We start from the raw sequence: 24,227 nt of genomic DNA, 5'->3' as shown, positions 1-24,227 counted from the left end.
TCTGAACTACACACTTAGAAACACCCAATCGTGGTTGGCCGACAATCACCTCAAACTAAATGCTCTGAAAACTGAGTTCCTTCTGATATCACCCCCTGCGAAAATTACCACCACTCAAATCTGGCTCAATCACCTAACAGCACGCAATGTCCGACCCACCATCGTGGATTCTGCGAAATCCTTAGGTATCACACTTGACGCAAAGCTCAATATGCAACAGCACATTTAGCAAAGCAACGAAAGGAGCTAATTTCCAAATCAACACATTGAGGAAACTTAAACCCTTCCTCCCAGTCAAAGATTTCCAAACTACTGTACAAGCCCTAGTCATCCCCCGCATAGACTATGGAATTGTGGCCCTCAGCGGACTCCCTCTTGCAACAACCGCACCCCTAAGAGCCTCCTTGAATGCTGCCGCGAGACTCATCACTGGCGCAAGAAAACACTCTCGTATATCCCCTGACTTGAAGTCTCTGAAATGGCTGCCCTTTGAAGCCAGAATACAGCTGAAAATTGCCGTTATGACACACTCGGCCATACACCACAAGGCACCCAACTACCTCACTCAAAAGTTGACTATTTCAGGAGGTTCGAGATCCAATAGAAGTACAAAAAGTGTACTCCTGAAACCTCGCAGATTCAGGAAGGAAAAAACTTACAAACGCTCCTTCTCAGGAATGGCACCCAGGATCTGGAATGCACTCCCTCCTGAAACCAGGCTTATCTCCTCCACAGCATTCTTTAAGAGAGGTGAAAGCCATCCTTATGGCCAAGATCACCTGAACTTTATTGTTGTTTGATCAGAGACTTTGCTCCGCTTTGCTAACATTGGTTAATAGATTGTCTAATGACCTCATATTCTTATATGATTGCGATCCTATTATGCTACTCACTTACTACCTATTACTACACTGTGCATATTAGTCTAATGAATCACCCCCTAGATGCCCCTACCCATTGTTCTCTGTAACTCTTAGTAAATGATATAAGATATACTTATAGCCTAAGCTCTCCTGATCTCTATTGTAACTGGATCAAAGACTCTGCACCGTCTTATATTATTGTCTATTTTGAGTGTCTATTTTGAGTGTTTATTGGTACCTCCGGATCTCTATTGTAGCTGGATCAAAGACCCTGCACTGTCTTATATTATTGCTTATCTGATTGTTTACTGGTATCTTATCAACACATGACTGCTATCCGATTATGCTATTGATTACTAGCCTGTACCCAATATTATGTTTAGTCACCCTCCTGTTGCCCCCTGTGTTCGCGCTATATAAAACTTCAAATAAATAAATAAATACAAATTATTCTAAGAGTGTGTTTAAAATTCATGAAGAAATTAGTCTGTTAGTGGCTATATAGAGTGTATTAGTTTGCTAGCACCAGGACACCCTCAGGTAATTGTGTGCTTTATTAAATAAAAATATAAAGACATTTATCCTGGTCTAGAGCTCCTCAATGTAGCAGTTTGGCACTTGAAATGTTAGAATTAATTTACTTTCAGTTACCAAAGGGAAGCCGCCCTTGAAGCTGGTTGGTTAAAAAAAAAGGCTTGTTGCAGAATGGAAACAGTTTACCAATACTGGTATATTAAGAGTTGACTCTCTTTAAACGTTAGTTGAGAATCTTACAAAAGAACAGTTCGTCATTCGGGCTTCAATGAAAGGACTTGGTGATCCTGCCTAGCATGATTTTAGTTTCCTTATGGTATCTAAATGTGGTAGTTTTAGGTGTGCTAATGCCGTTGTGCCCTTTAAACAAACTTTCATGGAAGGGGTTTCTAGAGTCCGTGCAAGTTTATAATGTTTAATCATCTATGCCTTTGCCCAAGGTACTTTCAGTTTTTCATATAAATGAATCCATTGAGTTCCTTGCGTTCTTCCAAATCCACAGCATATCACAGAAAGACCTCTATATATACTAGATGATCACAAGACTCCAAGTGATCCAGAATGTGTCAGCACGACTGCTGTGTAAGGTCCCAATACGGTAATCAGTTGGAAAGCATTTAACAGCTCTCCACTGGCTCCTGATTGATGCCAGAATCCAGTTCAAGACATGCCTTACACAACAAGGGCCCTAGTAAAATCAAAGACTTGTTGACCCTCTATGTCCCAAACAGAAGCCTCCAATCCTGCTCTGAACGGCTTTTAAAAATTACCAGAACTAAGAGAGCCAGAAGGGGTGGCAGATCCTTCTTTCACCTGGCACCCAAGCTGTGGAATTCTCTCCCACGCGAATCCAGATTTCTGGAAACTGAAGCAACCCTCCAGAAATCGATTAAAACCTGGCTGTTTCATCAGTATTATTAACCCTCCTCCAACTTCTGTCTGGTATCTGTCTCCCTGGGCTGGGAAGCCTTTGGGCAGGCATGCGCTCTACAAATCCCTTAAAATTGAATACAATAAAAAAATAGATGCTAGAAGGTTCTTCTATACTATTTTAAACACACCAGGTCAATCCAGAAGAGTTTTAGCCTTTAGCCACTTTTACACAACACACCAGGTAAAGAACATTTATAACTCTGATATTGCAGGATGGATTGTTGAATGCAGAAAGATTTGTCATTCATAGATCAATCCTACTGTTGTAAGGATGCAGTGCCTCCAGTCCACACATAAGAATGGTTCTACAGTGGCATTGTGGGAAACATTACTTTAACCAACGTTTTTGGGGCAGCCATGAGGACTTCGCCTCAATAATTACCACTGTGACCTTATACATGCTTGGAGAGAAGTTCCAGTTGGTTAGATAGTTTTTAAAATCTTGATTGCGCAGTCTTTGGCCAATTTATGCCAACTACTGCTTTTGATACAAGAAAGGGTACCACTTTACAACATGTGCTGCAGATAAAATCTTCCTAACACCAGTTTGCAAGTTGAGTGGAAGTTTCCTCACACACGTACTGATGTATATTACGATGGTGATAAAATGTATTGATCTGTGACCAGGGGTGTGGAATTCCTATAGCCCGACGCCCGAGACATATTGTTTAGGATCAAGGGCAACAAGTTTTCATGTGTATTCTGTCCTCGGGACAAGTAGGCCCAACCCCCTTCATCACAAACCCTTTGACTGCCAGTTTACCGTACCACATTATGGATCAGTGAAAGGCAATGCCTGCAGTTAAGTTCATATTTGCGTCCATGTGTCAACGCTGTTCAAACTTATATTTAGGGTTCATTAATGCAAAACCTTTAATATTAGGGTGAGCAATCCAAGTACATGTTGTGAACTCACACTCTACTACTGACTGTGTACACATATTTTCATTGTTTAGCAATATGAGGCTATTCATACCACTCCCAGAATGCTCTGATTGGATGCAATTATATGCAGAAGCTTGAGATTGGTACTTTGCTTTCAAAATAAAATCTTCACAAAAAAATGCAAAAACATTTTGCTAAACTTGTGTAACATTTTAGGTACCGTATTTTTGCAGCCTCGTCTAGTAAAATGTGTTGATGTATGCTAGGATTTCCCAAAAATATTCATTCTGGAAAAAAGGTGTAACCAGTTATAATAAGATTATGGGAAACATAAAAATAAACTAGCATTGGTAAAGCCAATAGGTCTGAAATAGTTTGTCAGCCTTTTGATTTTTGTCAATGCGTGACTTGTTTTGGCATGTTTTTTGCAAAACCTTATTGGTGTGGGAGCTGCAGGGACCTTATCATAGCAAACATTGGCAAAAGCAAACATGTTTGGGTCTCAAAAAGCACAGATTGCCACAGTAGTTCCTGGCACTGAACAAAACAACTGTGTGGATTTGCTCCTTGTGAAAGAACCGAATGCTGTCACTCACAGTGAAGCTAGCCGATAGAGACATCCGTATAATAAACAAAAAAGGTCATGGTTCACGCCAGTCCTAATTAGGAGCCCAATTATTAAATAAAGTCTCAAAAGTGTACTCATATCCTTGCTTTAAGTGCAGATATGACTTTCGTGAATGCACAAGACATTACAGAAGTAGGCCAAGAAATAGTACTCCTAGAAAGTATTTGTGAACTGCATTTTAGCATGAGCAAATGTGCAGGTGTAGATTTGCTCAAGCAAAAATCTGTTTGCAAGTACACTTTCCCTCCAACCACTTTTTTCCCAAACCTGGAAGAAGTTTTATGTCTGCCATAGGTTGGAAATTTACTCCAGACATTCTCAGTATGGGAAAAGATTAGAGAAGAGTTAATATGTGATATGCAGACATGTGGCAACTTACGAGAATTGCTAGTATTCAAAGCTTATTATGGAAGGAGCCCTGTCATAATCAGAGAGGCTATTTCGGAGCTCCTATATAATGAGATTGCTGCCATAGTTTGTCACCGTATTACATGGCACAAAAGGGACAAGTGGATTTATTAAATTCCACACCACTGGTCTGTGGAGGAACATGTGTGCATTGTGGATTTCAGGGAATGCACTTGAAAGTTCTTCTATGCAAGCAAAATGCAAAAGGATTTGAAAACAAGCAAAAATTGTTATAGTTTGAACCCAATACTAAATGCTTGAAGAGAGTACAGCATGTCTATCTATTTTGCTCCACTATCATCAATTTTATAGCACACTTGCAGATTTCTTGAAAGAATAACAACGTTCCTCGCATTCTATACAGCTATACAATTGCTACTGGATATGAAGGATTCCAGTAAGAGAGTCCATGGTGTACAACGCAAGGCAATCTCTGTCCAAAAAATGTTAACAGTAGAACCAAGCTTATCCATCAAGGCCCTGATGAATACCATAAAAATCTACTCTAGACATTCCGGATATAAACTGAATCGAGACCAGTGTAAGGTCAAGCCCCTAAATGTCCATTGCTCCAGAGAAATACTGGGTGATTCTGGCCTGACATGGCAGCCGAGGTATATCCAGTACCTGGGGATTGAATTTAGAAGCACTTTATTAGAGACACTCCCAACGGAAGGAAGCTAACACCTTGGAGAAAATAAACTCTTCTCGATGCATGGTCACCTAGATTTATTACATGGTGGGGTAGGATCGAGACCATCAAGATGATGATCACGCCTCTAGTGAACTATTTAATAACTATGCTCCCCCTAACGCTCTCGGAGGAATTCCATCACAAGCTAGACATCCTACTTTCACATTTTGTATGGCAAGGGAAAAAAGCAAGAGTCAGTATAAAAAAACTCAGATTAAACAAATCACTAGGAGGGGTTAACCTAGCAGACTTTAAACTCTACCAGTCTGCATTCCTGGCAAAACAAGGCTCATACTGGTTTGTTCCACCGGACAAATACAACCCCAGTATGGCTAGACATTGAAAAATCACTTCTTAGTAATCTTGCCCAAGCAGCAATCCTAACAGCAAACCTAACCAAAGTCATCTGCTCAAAGCCCATATTTAAAAACACAAAGGCTGCTCTGCTAAAATTGGATAAACTACTAGGCACTGGCATTAGATGGTCTCATCTTGAATCCCTTTGGAATAACCGCAAAATCCTATATAAAGGGAATACTCTGTATAATGAAACCTGGATTGATAAGGGTATTTATTTTCCTCATCAACTTTCAAACGGCACCTATCCATTATCTTTTGAAGAAATGCAGTTCAGATACGAGCTAGGTCCCCTCAAATTTTACAACTTTTTAAAAAGTAAGGCTGCATTAACAAAAGCGAACTATCGCCCCTACCCCCGTCCCTGGCACAATACATATTGAAAATAAATAGATTAGGACACCAGGTCTCCTGGATATACAAGTTGCTACGACCACAACACTCTCCCCTCAACAAGAATCTCACATCCTTCTGGGAATCTCACTCCTCCTCCCCGATCTCGGAGGTTGATTGGCCCAAAACCTGGAGCTCAGTTGCGGGGAATAAGATTACTCCAGCACACTCATAGACGAAATTCTGGCTTTTACACGAGGCCTACTGGACACCAACCCGCCTACACAATCACAAAATTAGAGAAGACCTTGTTTGTTGGAATTGTAAAGACAAAATAGGAGATCTGGATCACTTACTACTATGTGATTGCGTGGTACCCTTCTGGGATAAGGTCTTCAACTTCATAGCTAAACTATTTTCATACCCCCTTAGCAGGGAACTTTCAACATTGGCATTTGGCTATCTCAGGGCGTAATCACTGAATGAAAAAAATGGGGTGCTTTTGGACCTCCTCCTAACTGCAGCAGTTAGTCATTCTCAATAATTGGAAAGACACACGGGAAGCCTCCTTTAAATGTTGGCTGAACTGGGTCACAGTTCGATCTGGGGGTCTCTAGATGGCAATGGTATTCACCTTTGTCCAAATAGGGACCCTTACTTCTAAGTCAGGAGAAGGAGATTACACTCCTTAATAACCCCTGCTCACCCCCTTGGTAGCTTGGCACAAGCAGACCGGCTTATCTCAGAGGCAGTGTGTTAAGCATTTGTGAATATACACAGTAATACAGTGAAAACACTACAGATGGACACAACTCCGGTTTTACAAAAATAGGTATTCTTTATATAGACTTCACACAAGACCACAAACGACAAAAATCCACAATACTACATTTAAGATTGCTTAAAAGATGATTAAAGTTGCTTAGTTCAAGTTGATGATAAATGCGACAAAGTTCTCAACAAAGTGCCTGTATGTGTAACGCAAAGTGAACAAAAGGCGTGCAAAAGGGGAGATGCGTCGGTTCCGTGGGAGATGATGCGTCGTGCCTCAATGCTTGTGCAGAGTAAGATATGCGTCGTGATCCTTACCGGTGCGGAGGTGATGCGTAGATTCTCGGCCTGCGGGCCCGTTGCGGTGCGCAAGATGGCGCCGCGATGCGATGATCCGTTTGCGTTGCGAGAAGATGGCGCCCTTGATGCGCTGCCGATGCGTAGACGCCCTGGCAGCCTTGCGACGACTCTGTACTTTGGAGCCGCGACAGGACCTGTGACCCGCTTCTCCTGTGATGCGACAGCAGGCAGCTTCGATGAACACACGCTTCCAGGGAGATGCGGCGAAGGCTCGCTTCTCCGGTGATGCGGCAATTTCAGCTGCAATGCGCTTCCCTTCGATGAGTCGTGCTTCCAGCTCCCAGCGACACGCAAATGTCTGGAGTTGAGAATTCCCAGCAAGGAAACTCAGAGGGGAACGGGAGGTGAAGTCTTCTGTCCCTGAGACTTCAGCAGGAGGCAAGCACAGTTCAAGCCCTTGGAGAATATTCTGTAGATGAAAGTCCTTACAAAGTTCCTTCTTCTTTCCCTTGGCAATGAAGCAACCACTGCAGGCAAACAGCACACTGGCAGAGGGACAGTACAACTCCTGCAGCTTCCTTGGTTCTTCTCCTTGGCAGAAAGGTTTCTTGTCCAGAAGTGATTGAATTTCTTGGGATCCGGGTCTCAATATTTATACCCCAAAATCCTTTGTTCTCTGAATGCAGAGAGGCCTCTGCCTAGTCCAAACCAGTTCCTGAGCACTTTGTTTACATGACTCTCTTCTTCCTTTCTCTGTGCAGGGCAGAGACATCAGCCGCCCCACAGGAGGTGGAGCCAGCACAGGGGAGGGAAGATACAGCTCTGGAGCACTCTGTTGACATGATTCCTCCTCTCCTTTCACAGTGCAGGGCAGAGACATCGGACAAGCCACAGGAGGTGGAGCCAGCATTGTAGAGGGAAGGCCCAGCCCTATTCAGATCCCAGGTGCAACTCTTCCCTCCAATCTAGATGCAGATCTCTCTATTTACCACTGGGCTGCCCCAGCCTGTCTCCTGAAATCCCCCAGCCCTGTCACTCACAAACCCAGACAAGGAATACACAACCTAGCAGAGGCAGGCCTGGACAGTTAGGCAAGAAAATTCCTACTTTCTAAAAGTGGTATTTTCAAACACAGAATATTAAAACCAACTTTACTAAAAGATGTATTTTATCATTCTGAGTTCAGGCATATTGCATCCAAATTTCTACCATGTTCCCTGAGTCGGTTAGGATTATAAGAATGTAATAATCTAACTGACCATTCTAGCCTATGGAGAACAGGTAGCCTTCAGTAGTGAAGAACGCAAATGGCTGTAATTCACTATTAGGACATGCTACACACACTAGAGCATGTCCTACCTTATACTTATTATGCTTCCTGCCCATGGGCCTACCATAGGGGTGTCTAATACGAAGCAAAGGGAAGGTTTAGGGACTGGCAAGTGGGTGCGTTTGGCCAAGTCGACATGGCAGTGCTAGACTGTACATAGGCCTTGCATTGGCAAACCAGAGACACACATTACAAGCTGGTGGCACAACCAGTGCTGCAAGCCCACCAGCAGCATTTGATTTACAAGCCCATGGCACACATGGTGCACTGTACATGGGGCTGACAGGTATATCAAATGACCCAATTATGGAATAACCAATTAGTACATCAATTTAACATAGGGAGCACTTGCACTGTGGCACTGAATAGCAGAGGCACAGTGCCCAAAGCATATAACCAGCAAAAACACATCCAAACAGATGAGGCAATCCGTCAAAATGGAAGGGAGACTCACGCCAATGATGCCAGGTCTAACAGTCACTCACCTAATAGGGGCTGACAACGTAGCTCTCCACAACTCACCATGGAAACCCCCCATTAGGCACATTTGGGACAGCCTTGATCACTACTTTAACTCACTCAAACCCCCATGATCCTTAATAGAGGCCTGATAATCCAACCACCCCCATGAAATGCTCTCACACGGGTTCGCTGTAATACACTAATGTTAACACACTATAGATTGTTAGTTGCATACCGGTAACATGTTTGTCTGTTTTCTGAGCTATGGAATTATTTGTATTCTCCATCGCTGAATAGATTGGATACATTTCTAGTCATTGTTACTACCATGGTGGCTTCAGTGTCTCGAAGCTAAGCATTACTTATATGAGTAAGAGTATCACTTTGTCACCCCAAGCTGAACAACAAATGTATCTGCTTTTAATGTACCTTTTTGTTTATTTTCATATGGTTATTTTCAGTTTCGTATGCTTATTTCCTTGTTTCTATATGTTTCTTTTCAATTACACTATTGTATGTGTCGCTTATTTGAAAACAACCAATAAAATGTTTTTGAAATCAAAAGAAAGGTTCACTTCAAATGGCTGAGATGATGAGTTGAATCAACAATTGTGGAATCAATTAACTGATATAGTTTGTATTGTGCTTTTGTTCCACAACCGCTTTATTAATTCCTTCAAATCGGAAAACTCTCCAAGGGTTATTTTTTGTGAGTGGTAACTATTTATATATGAAGTGCCCTGGTTGCAAACACTTGCCTAGTTCATTGGGACTTAGTTGGTCATCTCTCAAGATTCATTTCTTGGGTACTTTGGGACTGTGCTGTCAGGGACATCCACAGCAGGCACTGGGACCTCAAGTAGGTACTGGTAACTGGTCCAGGTCACCTGGCCTTTCAGTGGTGGTATGTCTTGAACGGTCCTAGCAAATAGAAAGATAATTTTAGGGAGCTGAAAACTGGGAGATCTTCACTCGCCATTGCAATCATTACCCTCATTTGTGGTTAAAGTTCAAATGTCCTCAAGTAATTATGGAGTGTAAGGGTGGTGAGGACATGGTGGGAGTGGCATAGGTTCACCACTGCTGATGTCGAAGGATGATGGAGCACATCCTCCACCCACCTGCTATATCTTGTGCTGAGAAGGGTAACCTTGAGAGTATGCAAGCAGGGAGCAATGTCTGAGGTGAAAATGTTCATCCTAGCACATGTAGAGTCTAATGGGTTCCAGCACTCATTAGTTCGTATACACAAGTGCAGATCCCCACGTTCTGTACACGTATTGCACTCATCCTTCATACATGACCTGTCGTAGTGAAGGCCGAGAAACCAGTTATGGCAGCTGAACATATCTTTTACATAGGAAGACAGTAGGCAGTCTCTTCATACGAGAAATGGTTAAAAAAAAAAAGCAAAAGTGGCAACGACAAGAAAATATGTTGCCGCTAACCATTCTCCTAATAGGTTGGTTTGAGAGGGCTGCCTGCCATTCTCACAAAAAAGTACTCTTTGGATGGCCACAGACATTGGACCCCATTGTTATATCGATACGATTCTACAATGAATATCTCCAGTGGGCCTGCTGTATATCAACTTCGCTGTTGGAAAGCCCACAAGGCCCTCCAGAAAAATCATTAGGGCAGCTTGTCTAAGCCATACAGGGGACATGTCCCAACAGGTACACTGTACTGATTTAATAAAACATGTACGGCAAAAGGTTAACATTTGCTTTTATTCTTGTCAGACCACTGCTTGCTTATCCTCTGGTAGAATCCAAGGGCCAGTACACCATGGTGGGTGGATTAATAAGCTTCTGTACAAATTACATTTATTATCAATGATCATAACTATAGTGCAACCCCCCCCCCCCCCCCCCCCTCCCAGCACCAAGGATGGCATTTGGTTTTGCTTGTAATACTTTATTCGATAGATATTTATCATAAAAGTACAAACATACAAATACATAAAAACAATCCATCCAAAGTACTACAATTACATCCAGAACAGCAAATAGCAATTTAAAAACAGCAGAGTAAAAACAATGTTTTAAAACCATGCTTGCTTATTAAAAAGCTTTTATGCGTTACCCAACAGTCTAGAACGTATTATCCAAGCACCCCCCAAATATTTTGCAACCCCACAGATGATGTACATGGAAACCGTGTTGGTTAAAATAATACGGAGTGCTGACTTATGGTCTTTTACACCCAACTCCCTGCATACAGGTTTCAACCATTTAGCCCTTACGGATTTGTAGGCTGAACAGGCAAATACAAAATGGCCAAGGGTTTCCTCTGGACATTGGCAACCTGGGCATTTTAGTTCAATCCCCCCCTTGGTCTTCCACCTTTCCAAATTTTTTTTAAGGGGGAGGGTACCATATCTTAATTTCAAGAACAAAGTTCTATCTCTAGCTACTTGGATAAAATCCAAAAATGGTTCCAACTTCATAGAAGGTTTGTGGTCAAGAAAGTTCGTCGTTAAAGTCCCCAGGTTTGAGTTGTTATTAATCTTGGCCTCAACCCAGTCCCAATATAATTTCTTTACAATTTGCTTTGCAGGAGGGACTTGTGACGCCCAGGACTCCCCCAGACATATTGATATTACTAATTTATTAAGGTTGTTAAGCCACTTTATTTGGTGAGAAACATTTAGGGTTATTAACTCGTCCAACGCTCGGGCATACCCGGCTAGTTCCTGGGTTCTTCTAAGGCGCACCCAGAATAGCAGCGGCCTTAGTTGAACTTTGTCCGAGATCGATTTTTTTACCCATATCAAAAAATAATGGTAAAGGGGTAGAAACTGGAAGTGAGACTAAATCTCTGATGAACTTATTTTCTGCAGTTACCAGTGCCTTAGTATTTTCAGCACCCCATAATTCGGAGCCATAAACTGCCGAGGCTAAAGCCTTCCCTTCATAGACTACCAAGGCAGGGGCGACCGGTCTACTAATAGAGAGGCGCTGATTCTTTAGTATTGCACCGGACACCCTTTTAAGATTTAGTACCATTTTTGAAATATGGGAATCCCAGCTCATGTTGTTGGACAGCCTCACCCCAAGATAATCAAATTCGTTCACCACCTCTAAAGGGGATCCACACAGGGTAAGACTAACCTTCCTAACCTTTCTGTTTGGAGATAGAACCATTAGGTTTGTCTTCAAAGTGTTGACCGTTAACCCACAATCGTTACAAAAGAGGGAAAAACGGTCAAGCAATTTTTGAAGACCCTTAGTGGTCTTGGACATCAGGAGGGTGTCGTCCGCAAAGAGAAGTGTCGGGGTTTTCTCCTCGGCAAGGACGGGGGCATCTGCCGGGTCCTCCCTCAAATGGTCCACCACCCCATTTATAAAGAGGGAGAACAATGTCAGAGCCATCACACATCCCTGCCTGCCGTACCCCCCTGCTGACTGGTACCCTCTCTGTCATTTGACCCTGGCGCCCCCATCGTATCCTTGCATAGTTGTCCTCATGCAGTTTGATAACCAGTTGCAGCAAGGAACTAGGAAACCCCATGGCTTGTAAAATCTCCCATAGCTTGGCGCGTGGGATAACATCGAACGCGGTTTTCAGGTCTATGAAACCCAGATACAGGCAGCCCTTAATAATTGATACTGACTTCCAATAGACCGCACAAAACCGGAAGACTTGATCCATTGCACCAACATTCCGCCTAAAACCAGCCTGAAAATGGGTAAGAATATCATTATCCATTAGCCATGTCTCAACTCAATTTATAATGACCCTGCCAACTACCTTTTGAATAGTGTCAATTAAACTAATTGGTCTGTAGTTGGCAGGGTCCTCTCTGTTACCTTTCTTGAAAATCGTAATCACCTCCGCCCCTTTCCATGATTCCGGGACGGGATGGCCTAGCTGGATAAGAGTCATTAAGCTTGCTATATACTCTGCCCAGATTAAGGGATCATGTGATAAAAGATCACCGGGCAGACCATCTGGGCCGGCCGCTTTGCCTGGGAGTATGTTTAAAATAGCGGCCTTAACTTCTTGCTGGGAGAATATCATTTCATTACCAGTCAACTCCAAACTGGGGCTGCAATTGCTACACTCTGCTGGTGGAAGCAGGGGAGTTTGATCAGCAACATCACAATACAATTTTAAAAAATGAGCGTGCCATTGCTGTTCAGTAATGTGATTTAAAATAGGGTCAACACCCCTCCGGTCTAACGCGTTAATCAATTTCCAGAAAATGGTAGAGTTCTTCCCGCTGGCAGCAATTTTAAGCTGCTGCCAATGCTCTTCCTCCCAGTCTTTCTTTGCTGAGGCAATTGAGCCATGGTACTCCTTTCTAGCTAATTTTACTGCCATCAAATCCTTTAGTTTTATCGCTGAACCAATGGCTTTCCTCTTGGCTCTACATTCTGCTGTATACCACGGGTTCGCCTTCAGGGGTCTATTATCCACCGCGGAGTTCCTTTGGGTGTTTTTAAGGAAATACTTTCCTATTTTATCTGTGAAAGTTTTATACTGACCCAATAATTTGTGCCCCTCAGAAGAAACCTCTCCCCAATCTACCGCTGCAAGGCTGGAGGTTTCTGCTTTAACTAAATCCCTGATACTGTTAATTTTCTCCTCTTCACATTTTACCACATCCCACCTCAGTTTCCGGTTACAATTGGAGGGGAGAACATCCTTCGTGACCATCTCTGGCCCCCCGTTGTTACTAAACCCGTGTGCCCAATTAATTTCCATACATAATGGGTTATGATCACTATCTGAGGACTGCCTGAATTCCATATCTTTTAAACTAGCCCAAGAATAAACATCTAAAAAGATGTAATCAATTCGCGATGGGCAGCTTATCCTATTATAGGTCATTGCCCCAGTACGATCAGAAGTAGTCCGGCCGTTTAGTGCCCGTAAATTATGCTCCAAAGCTAGTGCATTCAACTGTATAGCTCTGGCAGTCCACTTCTTAATAGGGGCCAACGCTAAAGGTGGTATGGCCTGTCTCTAATCCTCAGAATTCAAACCCAAGATATCCTCATCATCTAGGGGTTCAAATGTACAATTAAAATCGCCCCCCAGCAGGATTTTAGACCTAGGTGGAAGCTCAGACAATTTTACATCTAACAGCTCGATCGTTTGTGAGATTAAACCACCCTGTACCCCTCTTGCATAAACGCAGAACAGATGGACAATGCCCCCATATGGGCTTTTCAAAGAAATATGCAAGATGTCATTGGACTGAATGTTATGTCTAATAACAGTACAATTCAGGTTCACCTTTACCCAGATATGCAGACCACCTGAGGGGCGGCCTTTTCCTATAGAAACTGCTGGGACAAAATATGTGGAGTACCCGTTTTTATATTGTGGGGACAAACACCAAGTTTCCTGAAACATACAAATATGGAAGGGATCAATAAAGTCATTCCAATCCGGATTTTCAAGATTTTTCCTTAATCCTGCTATATTCCAAGAAATGATGGTAATTGAAGAAAGAGCTACAGTTGTTACAATGGTTGTAGGTAATGGGGTACAATCCAATTCAATCATACTAGTGGCCACATTATCCACAGACACTTCAATCTTTTTTCCAAATGTAGATATAGCCTGTGGTGACCCTACCTCCTCCTTCAAAACCTCTTGGCCGGAGACATGAATCGAATGTCAATCGACTGCTTCCAGGGCACTGAAACGATTAAAACAGGGTAATGGAGGGGGATTGTGCTGGTGGCCATACCATTCCCCCTGAAACTGATTAAACCCAAAAGGGGGCCTTCCTACTCTCCTTTGTACTGTGCTCCACCCTCCATCTTCGCCCCCATCCCACTGATTTAAATTATAATCTTGAAAAGGCTCTTCTCTCAACCCCCTTCTTATACAGTTTGGAGCCCTTAACCAGCTCCACCTATTACTGCGATGGTCTGCAAGCATATAGAAATAGGAGAGGGATTTAACTAGAATGGAAGAGTTGTTGTTACATGGGGGTCTAGTACGGATATACTCCACCGTACGCGGGTCCTCAAATGTTACAACACAGTCACCCTGAAGATTTTTTTGATTCTCACCCACCCATGGTGCTCTCTCCACCATAAGTAGATTACTACGAATGTTGGGCGGAAGTGGGTAGTTTCTATCTAACCAGTGGCAGACTTTGTTTTTAAGAGCCCAGAACGATTCTGTTGATGAGGGGGAAGCTCGGGGACACCTGTTAGGACAATTACATAGGAATGGGCATCAGGGTGCAAATTAATATTCCGGCGTATTTTAAAATTCGCTGGATGGGATGAGGGAGGTTTGGGATCAAGGGTAATGGGAGGTTTGGGGGCAGGAGTAATGGGGCCGTTTACTTTCTGAGGTTTACTAGGCACAGTAGAGGGCAGTTTGTTACTACTATTTATATTAACCTTGGTTGGAGGTATTTTGGACGAACACATTTGAGGGGTAAGGTTTTTTCCTGCTGCTTGTGTATTAGACAATGGTGGTTTAGCGCCAGCCAGTGCTGGTCCACCGGTTGCCTTTTTGGCAGGAACTTTTGGTCTGGCTTTTAACTCCAGATTTAAGGCCTGCAGTTGATCTTCGATACCTTGTAGTCTAGACTCCAAGGGAGGCAGTAAGGATTTAATGAGCTCAGCTATAGAGCTCATAAAAATACCGTTCCTGTTTTCAGCCCCATCAAAGGATTCATCCAGGCTACTCTCTTCAAGAAGATTTGCTAAGCTTGAAGTTGAGGCTGAATCATCAGGGTCACCCAATGGTAGGGGGTGTGAAACACGATGCCCCTCAGCACTACCTTCACTATTTTCTATAGTAACCACAATATCCCTCCCCACCTCTGGCCCACAAGAAGTACTAATTGGATCACTGGGAATTCCTGCCCCGTCAACTATAACTATTGGATCAGCACTATCCTTGCTTGATGTTTGGGAGCATTTAGGAATAGCGCCCTCCCTCAAACCTCTTTGTGCGAGTGTTGTGTCATGATCGTTGATAGCTATCGGAAGAGCCATTGAAGAGGTAAAAGGGGCTACTTGAGGGGGCATCAAAGGAGCAGAAACCAGGGGTACAGATTGGCTGGTAGAAATAGGGTGGGTTACGGGTGTAGGCTGGATAAGATCTAATTGGGGAGTGCATTGAGCTTTGCTTGGTGTGCGCGCAGAGCCTATAAGGCCTAAAGATGATCTTCTCGCTAATGCGAGATCCTGAAACACTCTTCTTTCCATGAGGGCAATCCCCTCATCAATTAGAGTGTTTGTGCGCACAATAAAATTGGCCAATGTGCCCGTCAGCTTAGAAGCTCCTGCCGCAGCCTTGCTTCGGGTTTCCCGTGTACACATCCCTATACCCAAGGGTCAAAGACTAGCTGATACAATATACAACAGCAATTACCACATCAAAGCAACCAACAGTAATATATAAAAGTAGGTAAAGTTACTCACACTAAATGAACCCAAAGCAACTAAACTAAAAGCAGGTTTCAGAACAATATGCAGAACCGAGAGCTGTGGCCCAGACCAGACTCTACAGGCCTCGGAGGGCCACAGAGGGCCCGCCCTTTGCCCGGGCTTCGCCCCGGGCGCTCCCGCGCCGTGGGGTAATGGACCTGTTAAATAGGGGTGGAATGGGCGGGTGGGCGGGGCAAGCAGGGAGAGCGGCCCAGGTGAAACAAGTTGGGCACACACAGGGACTCCTGGGACATGGAGTCCCTGTTGTAACGCTCGCAGCCCTGCCTCCTCACCGCACGCCCCAGGTCCTCCTTCCAGGCACAGTCACAATCCTGCTCCTCCCAGCAGCTCCCGCCGATGGATAGGCGCTGCGGGACCCGCGCAGCGGGTCCGGCGAGCTGGTCTTCACACACAGGCAGGAAGCTCCAGAGTCAGGGGGCAAAGGCAGCAGCAGTGTCTCCCGTTACGGGTCAGTGGCAAAAGAGCAGAGTCCCACAGAGGGAAGCCAGATATCCGGTTTTTACTCCGTAGGCAGGGGGGCGGGGCAAGCAGGGAGAGCGGGCCAGGTGAAACAAGTTGGGCACACACAGGGACTCCTGGGATATGCAGTCCCTGTTGCAACGCTCGCAGCCCTGCCTCCTCACCGCACGCCCCAGGTCCTCCTTCCAGGCACAGTCACAATCCTGCTCCTCCCAGCAGCTCCCGCCGATGGATAGGTGCTTCGGGACCCGCGCAGCGGGTCCGGCGAGCTGGTCTTCACACACAGACAGGAAGCTCCAGAGTCAGGGGGCAAAGGCAGCAGCAGTGTCTTCCGTTACGTGTCAGTGGCAAAAGAGCAGAGTCCCTGAGATGGCATTTGGAATAATTTGTGCAAAGCTTTTTGTATCCCCTGATGTCTGCTGACATTTCGATACATTTGTAGTGGGAGTTTAATTTAGTATAGCTAATATATGGTCTCCCTCTGAGTCTTGGTAAAATAGTAAATCATATAGTGATAACACCTCCGATCTAGGCTGCCATATTAACTGGTTTCTCATTTCGATCTTTACCAAAATAAACTAAAAGCAGTCAAAACCGATTCTGGGTGTGCAGTGTCGACAGGTAAATGCTACCAGTACCCGACTAGTGAAACTCTAGCTCCAGCAGGTTACTTTTTTCCCTCATCTTACAGGGAGATCACATTGTTCAGCCTTGTACTTGGTGTCCCAAATGAACACCTCCAATTCTTTCTTGCACAGTCAGGCGCTTATTATTATTATTATTATTATTAGGTTTCTTATATAGCGCCAGAATCGACCCCCGAAGGGGTATCTCCGCGCTTGCCTTGGGAACCCGTCCTGGCTTTTCCCTGTGAGATAGCCCCTACAGGGCATCCCCAAGGTGAAAGCCAGGCATCCCGCCGCGGGGGGCCGTTGTGGAGATTAAGCAAGCTTAATGCCCAGAGTTGCAGAGTGTGAACCCATGATTAGGTCAGGCACCGAAGCGAGAATTATCGAGTCCATGGACATTTGAGCTCAAGACCCTGCCGCGTCGGTTATTGAACCCTGGTCCCGGGTCTGACCTCTGCTTCAGGGTCTGCCTGCTCTAACCAGTGAGCCACACTTCTCCACACTTCTTACACACATGAAACAAATGCTGTATACCCATGTCCTACAGATGAGAAAATTATACGGACACAGGTTATGGGGATTGTGTATGGATCATTACAGAATCGAACCTGTAGGCCATTTGTGCAGGTAAAAGAACCTATACCCTATCATCTAATCACTGCCTCACCTTTGATATCCTCATAGCCTGTGCTGAAGGGCAGAAGCTCCAATCACAGGTAGACAATTCACTTTAGATCATAACCTTTATATTATAAAATGTGTAGCACTGCCATTGGGCCTGCAGATTGTGTAGTTGACTGAAGTTAAAATGTGGGCCAGTCTAGAACACATGAAACCTACAGGGTGGCACGGCTTTTCCAAGCACTGTAGAAACTTTCATACCATCATGTATCTGCACAATGCTGTCGGAAGCGCTTCGTCTATCCTACTCTATTCAGGCTGCCCCTTCACTTGCAGAGCCAGCAGCAAGTAGACCTCAGCTCAAGTGCTGCTAGATATTCCTCCACTGTCTTACAAACAGGTATCTGGTGAATCTTACCACAACACATATGAGCACCAGGAACAGGTTTGGCACTCCATCAAAACCGCACACATTAATTACTACTGTGCCTCCATCTTCGCTGGTAATGGAGATGTGTGGGAGTCCTACATTTTCTCGTAATACATGTTTTAATGATAGTAAAATGATATTATTGTGTGAGGTTTGTATTGTGTTTTGTTCACAAGTTCTTGAAATGCAGCTGAGAGTAAAAGCTGAAGTGCCAAAGCTGTGCACTTACAGTCAACAGCTTCATATGCAGGTGTTCCATCTGTCAAAGGCTTATGATTATCCGATTTCAGTTCAGACTCTAATGATGTGCATGTATTATGTTGCCATGTATTCTGCAAAGGAATGTTGGGGTGCTTTGAAAGTATATGCGGGGTATTTAGTTGGAGAATGGAAACGAGTTTGGATGCTGATTTACGAGCTCCAATAAACAAGCTATAATCAATCACTTACTGCATCCAGAAGGTCCTTTTACAATGGCGATGAGGATGGGATATTACACAGACTAGCTACCTTCCAGTTATATTTTGGCCTAGCAGTGTAAGTGTCTTGCTAAGTAAGTGATGTGTCCAACGTACTTTAGTCGTGTAAGAGCATAACTATTTATGAACTTTAGATTAGTGTGCACAATGGCAATTTCTCATTCTCTAATCGGCAACTTTCTACTGTGAAAGCTAATACAAATGAATCATCAAATGTGTGTTATTTTGATGAATGTTTGCAATTTTTGTGTGCAGGATTATTTTAAAGCTTTAGAGGATGCTGATGAAAAGGTGCAGTTGGCCAATCAGATTTATGATTTGGTAAGTCCTTTCTACCCAACCTGTTTCAGAATATGTTCCTGCATATAAGGTTGTAGTAAATGTGTATCTTACAGTTACATGTTAAAGCAATCATCACTTAATTAATTATTAATGGACTCCATGTAGCATAAAAGTATTTCAAGTCTAAATTATGTAAACAAAATAATTAATAAAGGTTCTATCTGTTGCTCCTTATGCATTGAAAGATTACCTTTCAAGTTAAATACATTCTCTTTTTGGTACTACCACTGATCTTATCCATACCATTTGTTTTTGTGAGGTAACTAAGTGACACTGGCTATTAACAATTATGAAACACATATTTTTCATCGAAATAGGAAATCTTATTAATGCTACAATGAACAGACTGAAATTATTTTTGCAGTACTGTGAGCGTTTATGTTTTTGTATTGCTTTCTAAAAAGTTCTTGTGGTTTTAACAACTATGTACGGAAACTGAATAAAATTGGGCGATCTAGCCATATCTAGTTTTGAGAAGCAATCTGAATTATAGAGGCTCAGATTCCTGTTGAACAGCCTTTATCTTCAGTAACCAAAGTGTGTTGGAGAGTGCTGTGTAATGCCACTAATGGAGTATGGTGAATAAGGGAAATAGGGCGGTGTTGCCTTCTCCACCAAGCACAGATGTTGGAAATATTACACTTGCCATTGATGTATTTGACATCAATATCTTTGTCGCAGGCTTTACTATATGTCTCTCTCAAGCAGAGAGTGGTTTTGCTTTGAACTTTGTGACTTTGCTTAATCAGGCTGGTGAAAGTTTAGAGTTTTTTATGCATTTTGCGGTGTTTGTGCACTAATTACAATGTGCAGAATATGGATTTATACTAGAATTGCCATGGATAAACAGATACAATGTTATTGTCTTTGAAATGATTTTGTTGTGACCTGTTAAGGTGCGTTTTCTTGGGTTATGCTAACTAGGCTTCAGCTAGGACTCAATACCAACTTGTTCAAAATGGTTATTACATTCATGGTTTATTATTACTGCTGCACATAGTCATGCAAAGTCATGTTTGTTCATTTCCTATTGATATTGTTTTCATAGAAAGCTCTGTAGCATGGGCCCAGTATTGTATCTTGCTTCAAAAACCTTCCGTTTGCACTCAGTATTGCAGTCATTCAGAATAGCCCACTGTTTTTGTAAAATGTTTGTTCTGACATCTCTGAATGACATTACATCAGAGTGGGTTGAACTAACATTCATGTAGTTGGTTAGTGCTTAGTCTCGCCATTCTATCACGTTGTATAATTCTGTGTTTTGATTTGCTGGAATTGTATTCTTTTGCTCACCATGATGAATTTGCAGTTTCTGTACTAGCCTATGAGAAGATTTCCTATATGAACCCTTACATTTGGAGCTGAGCCATAATCTTTTGGGTGTACTAGAGATGCTGTGTGATTTCTTACTGATTTTACTGCACATTTGGGATTTAGCATCTTCTTTACATTGTGGGTTTTTTTCTGTACTGATGGCCTTTACGGGAATTGATTCATATGCAACATAGCTATTTCTGCTTTTAATTATTCTTTATTATATTTAGGAGTTTTGTAATTTTTGAATGATTTATTCTGCCATATAGTTCACTTATTGAGATTGTGCTTTGTGTTATACTGTTTTGCACCTTAGCTTCTGACACACATTGCCTTATGGAATTGAGGCTAACCACATCCTCGATCCACCTACCCATGGCCATGCTAATGAGGTGTCTTTTTAGGGTGTTACATTTTAAAGGTACACCACTCCCACAAAAGCAACAATTGGTGTGTCCAAAGATCAGAACACTTTATATTCCTTCAATCAATGAGGCAACATTATCTAATGAGCAAACCATGTATTTTTTTCAGCTGATGTGGATGTATTCGAAAAAAACATGTATGTTGTCATAGGTTGATAAAGGTGAAAATTTGAAGTAACCTTTTTATGAAATAGAGTTGTACATTGTGCTATCTAATTCATATGAAAATAAATTAATTTATGGTAACTGCAATTTTCCAAACTGCCTCAAAGACCATAGGGCCAAGAACAATGCGGTCTTCAAAGAAAGAAACGTACGATCAGCCATGGGCATAGTTTCAAAGGGACAACTACTTAAAAAAACTAAAAATAATACAAATTCACAGAAACAGACTAAGATTATGGGACGTTATAGTTAGGAATGATAGTTTAAAAAACCTTAGAAATTTACTGAAAATACCAAAGGTTACAGGGACGTTCTAGTTAGGCTCTGATTTCACTCCTACAAAACCAGTTAAATTCAGCAGTTATAATTGGCCTAGCTAACTATAACTCACGCCCCCCTGCAATGCACTACCTATGACCTCGCATATTACATCACTCATGACCTGGTCAGTGACATCACTCATAACATCTCAAATGACATGAATCACTGCTGCAACCACACTCACCCCCAATAGAACCTTTCATACACCCAAGCAACCATTCACAAACCCATTCACAGACCCATACCAGTTGATTATAACTGCTGAATGACACTGGTTTTGTGGGCCCCTCTCCCATTTGTTAAAAAAAACACTTTGGCCCCAGGGGTGTCTGTGAGGCCCCCCATATCGAAATTAAAAAGCCCCGGGGAAGTTGTGCTTGGGTTCCCGTGAGACCCTCCCTCCATTACAAAAAGATTGTGAGCAAATTATTTTTCATAGAGGTGGCATTTTCAAGAGCAAAGAGAATTTTATTAAAAATTTGAATATTCTCCACATATTTGACATATTATTAAAAGTGATCCTATAATAGGATACACAGTACCAACATGACCATTCATGACTTTTCGTTGGGCTAAATCAATGCGACAAGAGCTGGTAGTCAGCAGCCCTGAAGTACAGACCCCAGAAAACTGGTTAACGGGGACCCCGGGTTTCAAACGCTGTCTTAGATGCAAGGCTTGCAAGTTTGGGGTCAACCCAAAAGAAGTTGGGTCCCCATTGTCTAACAGAAGCTATAAGACCAGAACAGCCTTACATTGGAAGAGCGAGGTTTTGGCCTATGTTCTTCAATGTACTTGCCCAAAAATGTATATTGGTAGTACTATTTTAAAAGTACATCCGAGAATATCACAACACATTAGGGCAACTAAGAACAGTGATCAAAGCTACCCTGTAGCCCGTCATTTTAAGGAAGTCCATGATGGAGCTGTGTCTTAGGTGACGTATTTTGTGATTGACTTAGTGCCCCCGAACATCAGAGGTGGAAATAGGGTACAGCAACTAAGAAGACTTGAGTCGAGGTACATGTTAAATATGAACAGTAAGATACCCACAGGATTAAATACTGAGGAAGAACTTAATGTACATTTGTAATGGAGGTATGTGGAAGGCAGCCTCCTCTCATTTCCCAACAGTACAGTTTAAGGTGGAAGGAAGCAACCGTATTTAATGAGTTACAGGATTGAATGTTTCAGATATTATTTAATGGAGGTATAGATCTTGAACCCGGATAGCCTAGTGGGACGCACAGTGGTTTCAACATGAGAAAGGCAGTAACACGATTTGAGGAGTTTTTAATCCATGTGAAAATCTGGTTGTGATTAGAATTTCATGTGTAAAATTCCAAGAATGACAATTGAAATATAAAAACATATTCCCACTAGTTATGAAGCACTAGGCACTCTAATTGTATTTTTTAAACTCCCAACGAAATGAGTACGAAATGACCTATTGCATGTGACCGAGCGCAAGAGACCCACTATCATGAAAGATGTCTGCAGAAATAAAGTATTCAAAAAAATAAATTTCAAAAAGAATTGTTGAACTTTAGGATAATCTCTAATGATTTCTGTGCAATATAATTGTTATAAATGTTTTGGTATGCATGCATCTATTGAATATATTTATTGAAACCGCTTTTGGCACATTTATGTGTATAAAATTTGAAAAATCGACAGCTGGGTGATGAAGTATTTCTTCCCCGATTATACTTAACACCTTAACACGTTGCACGTATTTATTGGTTACTGTAATGGTGTATAGTCCGTTTGAAAAAGGCTGGGGAGACAGCCGAAATGCATTATGTGCTGCAACACTGTTAAATACAATTTGAAATTTGCTATCCTGCTTAGTGTTGAAGTTTGTCTGAAGGAAGGTGGGACAGACCTATATATATACATTACCTACTGCAGACTCCAGTAGTTAGTTATAGTTGGGACCAAAGTTTCTATAGAAAAAGCGTTTTTTAATAAAGACAAACCAGACTGCAGACTAGTGAATAGGGAAACACCGTAGCAGAAATGTATTAAACATGTAAAGCATACTCTCTATAATGCAGGGACCTTTGTAGAATGTCTACAAAACACCCTGGTCAAAAACAAATCATTAAATAAATACACTCTGAGTAAAGCGAGTGTCTGAGAAAAAACGGAATCTAGGCGAGGAGGGGTTCATATCTTGAAGAGAAAGAAAACATCAGTGTAAATATGCTAGCCGAGTGACATTAATGGGACATTCAATAGTCCATCAAATCTTTCACAAGGTCTTTAGGTCCCAAGGGTCAATATAGCTTGTAGTCCTGACCTTGTGTGCCGAGCCAACAAATGAGACCAGGATGTTCAGGGATCTCCAAACATAGGGCTAGGAAAACTTTCCTGTGGTTCACCGTGGGTTTCGCATAGTCTTTGGAAATCCCGATTTTATTACCTTTCCTGTCAATGGCTTTAATCTTCGTCATTCGGTCAAGAATCTGTTCTGTCTGGTAACATCTTAAAGTTAGGCCTGAATATTTCAGTGGAATTCTATGAGCTCTCTTGATTTCAAAGTATTTGACAAATCAGATTTCTAACACTTTCGGGAGCCAGGACTCAAGCTACACACGATTTAAGAATTGCTGTGTGTGTTTTCGGGAAGATCGAAAATCCCTAACTTACCACTTGTATTCCGGTCTTTCAATTTGCATATTCCTCTTTCTAGGGATTCCATCTTTCGTGCCATGAAGTCTACTTTTTTTTTTCCAGTAGAGCGTTTTTGGGTATCTTTTTCCTTTTTCAAATTCTTGATTCCGTCTTCTCCAGGCAGTTAGCCAAAGCCAAAGGTCTCACCACTTCCTGCAGAGTGTGGCAAAATGCCAACCCAGAAACCACTATTCTTCCAAAATTCAATATGTCAGAATTTTCAACAGGGAGAGAAGAGCTAGCTAAACACACCCCTAGGATGGCTAAACTCCATAGAATATCCCCCTTGCATCTGCTCATTCCTTTATCTAATCCTAGCATCTGGCTGGAGGAGAACAGGGTAAGGTTCTAAATAACACTGGGATCCTCCCCTTATCTTGAAGTCCTTGGTTTACGACTCCTCCCCCTGCTCTAGCATTCCTATACCCCCCGCCCCCC

The 24,227-nt window shown here is 42.6% G+C and overlaps 1 protein-coding gene across 2 annotated transcripts in view; it reads left to right on the top strand.

The window, feature by feature from the left end:
- Window positions 1-24,227, top strand: part of ING3 (inhibitor of growth family member 3) — a 200,108-nt gene that overhangs the window by 36,646 nt on the left and 139,235 nt on the right. For both annotated transcript variants that reach the window (XM_086967020.1, XM_086967014.1), the window contains exon 4: window positions 18,802-18,867. In XM_086967020.1, coding sequence (XP_086823146.1) covers window positions 18,802-18,867 — 66 coding nt within the window. The remainder of the gene's footprint in view (window positions 1-18,801; window positions 18,868-24,227) is intronic.

The sequence above is a fragment of the Lissotriton vulgaris genome, chromosome 1_1 (genome assembly GCF_964263255.1).
Source record: "Lissotriton vulgaris chromosome 1_1, aLisVul1.2, whole genome shotgun sequence".
Classification (NCBI taxonomy): domain Eukaryota; kingdom Metazoa; phylum Chordata; class Amphibia; order Caudata; family Salamandridae; genus Lissotriton; species Lissotriton vulgaris.
This window is presented reverse-complemented; position numbering and strand designations above follow the sequence as displayed.